This window comes from Drosophila serrata, unplaced genomic scaffold, assembly GCF_035046125.1.
Source record: "Drosophila serrata isolate PLE 108 unplaced genomic scaffold, ASM3504612v1 contig_347, whole genome shotgun sequence".
Taxonomy (NCBI): Eukaryota; Metazoa; Arthropoda; class Insecta; order Diptera; family Drosophilidae; genus Drosophila; species Drosophila serrata.
This window is the reverse complement of record NW_028257245.1, coordinates 146,745-151,659: the sequence shown is the minus strand read 5'-3', so window position 1 is coordinate 151,659 and position 4,915 is coordinate 146,745. Positions and strand designations below refer to the sequence as shown.

The window sequence follows — 4,915 nt, the reverse complement described above, 5'->3', positions numbered from 1 at the left end:
CTCCCAAAAAATACTACAAAATTATAAAGTACAAATTTCGATTTTAAGAATCTTGCAGGGGAAAATATAATATTAATCAGTGAAGGAGCCATTTCCGACCCTATAAATCATATATATTCTTGATCAGCATTAACAGGCGAATCTTTCTGGCCATCTCTGGTAGCCAAAAAAACCTTTTCAATTTTTTCGAAAAAATGAAAGGGGCTACATCGCTAAAATTGTGAAAAATCTAAAAAATTATTGGATTTCTTAGAAAGTTAAAATTAGTATGCAGATTTGTTAAGCGCCAAACAACTAACGCAGGAGCGGTTTCCGAATTAAAATTAATGCATTTTTTACAAAGTTATGCGATTTTTAAACTTTGACTGTCCCAAAAAATACAACAAAATTATAAAGTACAAATTTCGATTTTAAGAATCTTTCAGAGGAAAATATAATTTTAATCAGTGAAGGAGCCATTTCCGACCCTATAAATCATATATATTCTTGATCAGCATTAACAGGCGAATCTTTCTGGCCATCTCTGGTAGCCAAACAAACCTTTTCAATTTTTTCGAAAAAATGAAAGGGGTTACATCGCTGAAATTGTGAAAAATCTAAAAAATTATTGGATTTCTTAGAAAGTTAAAATTAGTATGCAGATTTGTTAAGCGCCAAACAACTAACGCAGGAGCGGTTTCCGAATTAAAATTAATGCATTTTTGACAAAGTTATGCGATTTTTAAACTTTGACTCTCCCAAAAAATACTACAAAATTATAAAGTACAAATTTCGATTTTAAGAATCTTGCAGGGGAAAATATAATATTAATCAGTGAAGGAGCCATTTCCGACCCTATAAATCATATATATTCTTGATCAGCATTAACAGGCGAATCTTTCTGGCCATCTCTGGTAGCCAAAAAAACCTTTTCAATTTTTTCGAAAAAATGAAAGGGGCTACATCGCTAAAATTGTGAAAAATCTAAAAAATTATTGGATTTCTTAGAAAGTTAAAATTAGTATGCAGAGTTGTTAAGCGCCAAACAAGTAACGCAGGAGCGGTTTCCGAATTAGAATTAATGCATTTTTGACAAAGTTATGCGATTTTTAAACTTTGACTGTCCCAAAAAAATACTACAAAATTATAAAGTACAAATTTCGATTTTAAGAATCTTGCAGGGGAAAATATAATTTTAATCAGCCATTTCCGACCCTATAAATCATATATATTCTTGATCAACATTAACAGGCGAATCTTTCTGGCCATCTCTGGTAGCCAAACAAACCTTTTCAATTTTTTCGAAAAAATGAAAGGGGTTACATCGCTAAAATTGTGAAAAATCTAAAAAATTATCGGATTTCTTAGAAAGTTAAAATTAGTATGCAGAGTTGTTAAGCGCCAAACAACTAATGCAGGAGCGGTTTCCGAATTAAAATTAATGCGTTTTTTACAAAGTTATGCGATTTTTAAACTTCGACTGTCCCAAAAAAATACTACAAAATTATTAAATTATTAAAATCTATTCTGTATTATTCTACAATTTAATGTCAAATTTTTTGAAAATCGGACTACTATACATTATAGCTGCAATACAAAAGAAGGGCACATAAATTTTGGCGTGCGTGAAGTAAGCGTTCTTTCTTGTTTCATCCAATTTAAGGTATAGTTATTTTGTATTATTTCGGAAAAAATCGGACTATATCAAATAGCTGATATATAAATATTTTATACCATTCCTGTTGGTTTTTATTTTCATATTTATTTCATATATATGTATTTATATAAGTACATATATATTTAGTTCTCTTATTTTCATTTCGCTTCACGAAAAAGACCAGGCAAACAGCATCAGATAATGTCTCTCTCTCTCTCTCTATCATTCCTTCTTTCCGTTTCTCTCTATATATATGTATATATATATATATATATATATATATATCTCTGAAACCCCTTATCATCGATCTTTACATATACTATATGTACTATCAGTACCACAACGTTTAACAAAGTTATATAGGGGATTTAATTGATTCAAAAATGGCAACCTTTTTGTTATTTCTTCAATTTAATATGACATAATTGCAATAAATATTTTTATAATTATTAACTTTGAGCTAAAATTGTTTCTGTATATTTAATTGCGAGATAAGTATTTCTTCATGATAATAAAATATAGAAATATGGTAAAATCACCATAAAATTCATTTAAATTTTTACTATAGTTAAAAAAGGCTAAAAGCTAAAGACCTTTATAAATTGTTCCAAAGACTCCCCTTTATAACTCTTCACAAAAAAAGAAGTATTTAAAATATGCAATTGTTTTTTATTTGGACATAAAAAACGTAAGCGTAATCTATAGATATTTTGGATGGGATGTTTAGCTCAAGCATTCACTCGACCTTGATGATGGGAGGATGGGCTGTTGGGTGTCGCTCGCATGAGGGGTGTGCGATCTGGGTCGTCTGGAGCCTCTGGAGGAGCCCTGCTCCTTTGGAGAGAAGGAGGAAGACCTACTACTGGCGGCGGGAACCCTGGGCGGACTGGCGCCAAGGCTGATGGACGGCGTGATAGCCGGCCTGGGTCTGGGCGGGAGTGCTGCGGCCGAAGGGGCTCTTCGAGTTCACCTGGAGCATGTAGTCACCCTGCAGATCGTAGTCGGTGGCAATGCCCATGTAGGCACGCTTGCCATAGCCCTTGTTCTGCTTGTACTCCTGGTAGGAGCTGGCGGCCACGGCGGGGAAGTTGCGCTCATTTCCCGGACGCACTGACTCGGCGAAGTAGCGGGTGGCGCGCATGGAGGCCTCCACAACATTGTCGGCACCGGGAACACCGGTCGAGGGTCCATTGGGGAAGAAGTCCACATTGGCCAGGCGCTGGCTGGTGCCCATGCCGTAGGCGGAGGTGTGGATGGCATCAACGAAGTCGGCATCGCCGCGGGCCAAGCCGGTCAGCTGCTCCTCGGGCTTGCCATAGATCTTGGAGGGGTCCAGGGCGGTGATGCGGCGCAGCTTGTGTCCGGTCTGGCGGGTGTACTGGCGACCAGCAACGCCGGCCACATGGGCAGCGGGTCCGGAGCCAATCAGATGGATGATCTCCTGGGGCACATTCACGGTATTGGTCAGCTCAACCAGGCGGTTGCCAATGATCTCGCCGATGCGCTCAATGTTCAGGGTGGCGTACTGCTCAAAGTCCTCGAGGGCATTGCCCAGCTGGATCACAATCAGGTCTCCGGTCTTGGTGTCCTCCTTGTCATCACCCTGGCGACGACGCTGCTGCTGGCGGGTCTCCTCGCTGCTGCCACGCTGGCGCTGCTCCTCGCTGGAGTTGTCCGAATCGGTGGTGGGATAGGGCTGGAGGTTGTAACGCTGCTGATAGGCCTTGACCAGCTTGCGGGTGGCCTTCTGCACCTGGGAGTTGTTCTCGGGCAGGCCCTGGATGAAGATGGTCACCTCATCGTCACCGAATCGCTGCTGACGCTTCACGGTCTGGACAAGGGTGTTCAGATTGAACTCGATCTTCTGGCCGCGCTCGCCGACAATGTAACCCTTGACCTGGCTGGGCTCTGGGGTGTAATCAGGCTTGAAGACGCGATTGAACTGGGACAGATGGTCTAAAGGAAATTGCAAAGAAAAAGGAACTTAGGAGACCCTTTTTAAGGAAGCTTGTATTCCAATTACTTACAAAGTTGGTCCAACAGAGTGGCGCCCTCTTCAAGGCTCATCTCCTGGAGCTTCTTCAGGTTGACCTGCTTCAGCGATGGCAGCTGCTCGATCTCCCGGGGACTCACCCAGTTACTGGGCTGGTCCACATTGTTCAGCGAGTTGGAGTGACGACGGCTTCCGGCCTGGGGATTGGCCACGGTGGCCGCCAGAAGGCAGGCCAGCACGCAAATTGTGCGCAGGGGATTCATGATGAGTTCCGGTTGCTTCCTGGTTCGACTACTTCAGACACCGTACCAAGTTGTACTGCATGTCGATTGCCATAGATCCGAGTGCTTATATACCCAGATCTGGGAACCGAGTCAGCGGATTGTGCACGCGCCGCCGGAAGCGATTGATTCGGCTACCGTCTCCCATCAATCGGATCAGCATTAATCCATTAATCGCAGAGTCAGGGATTTTGCAAGACTTCTTGGTAAGTTTTGTCATTTATGTTCTTTTTTGACTTTTCTTTTTTTTCAGCCTTCATAATATTATTGTTAACGCAATCCGGTGTATGGGGCAATAACTTCTTAGCCCTTACATCATTGAAAAAGGGGGGAATCGCAGTCAGAGGGAAGGGGTTTAAATATAAATCACGTAATAAACTCATGATAAGCTCAAGCTGATGAACTTTCAATTTAAATATATGTATATATTTATAATTTTTTTAAGATTTTATTAATAGGGAATCGTAGAGCAATTGTTAGTGATTTAAAATCCCATAAAAATGTTAATCAAAGTGTTTGAATTTTAAGAAATCTGGAATTATCTCAACCTTCAGTTGTCCAATAAAAAATAAAGTAAAATAATGTCATACGTTAGAAACAGTAAATATAATGTTTATAATAAAAGCTATTGCACAAAAATATAAATTCATTACAAAATAAATAAACTAATTTATAAATAAATAAAATACAACAATACAAATATATATAAGAAAGAAAACTAATTTCGCGAAGCCGAAGTTTATATACCATTGCCAATTTTGCAATTGAATTATAAGATCATACGGAAATCAATAACTAAGCTTAAAATATTCAAATTCTTGGAATATATATTTATACAGATTTTTATATGACAATTTTTTGGACAAATTAAAGTTTTAAAAACTCATAACTAAGTCAAAAAAGCATTCATTTTAATTCGGCAAACTTTCCCGTGTTTATGTTTATTAATTTGATAAATCTGGATGGATAGTCAATTTAAAATTTATAAAATTTAAAATTTTTGGG

The 4,915-nt window shown here is 38.9% G+C and overlaps 1 protein-coding gene across 1 annotated transcript; it reads right to left on the bottom strand.

Annotated features, from left to right (window-relative positions):
- Positions 1 to 2,284: 2,284 nt before the first annotated feature.
- Positions 2,285 to 3,946, bottom strand: Yp2 (Yolk protein 2). The gene is made up of 2 exons (XM_020950250.2): positions 3,664 to 3,946; positions 2,285 to 3,592 (listed from the first exon to the last, which is right to left on the bottom strand). Exons 1-2 carry the CDS (start codon positions 3,890 to 3,892, stop codon positions 2,496 to 2,498), a joined length of 1,326 nt encoding a protein of 441 aa, XP_020805909.1. The 5' UTR covers positions 3,893 to 3,946; the 3' UTR covers positions 2,285 to 2,495.
- Positions 3,947 to 4,915: the final 969 nt, after the last annotated feature.

Coding starts and splice junctions, on each gene's coding strand:
- Yp2 (XM_020950250.2), bottom strand. CDS start 3,892: ATGAATCCCCTGCGCACAATTTGCGTGCTGGCCTGCCTTCTGGCGGCC. Junction 3,593..3,663: donor CACTCTGTTGGACCAACTTT/GTAAGTAATTGG, acceptor AATTTCCTTTAG/ACCATCTGTCCCAGTTCAAT.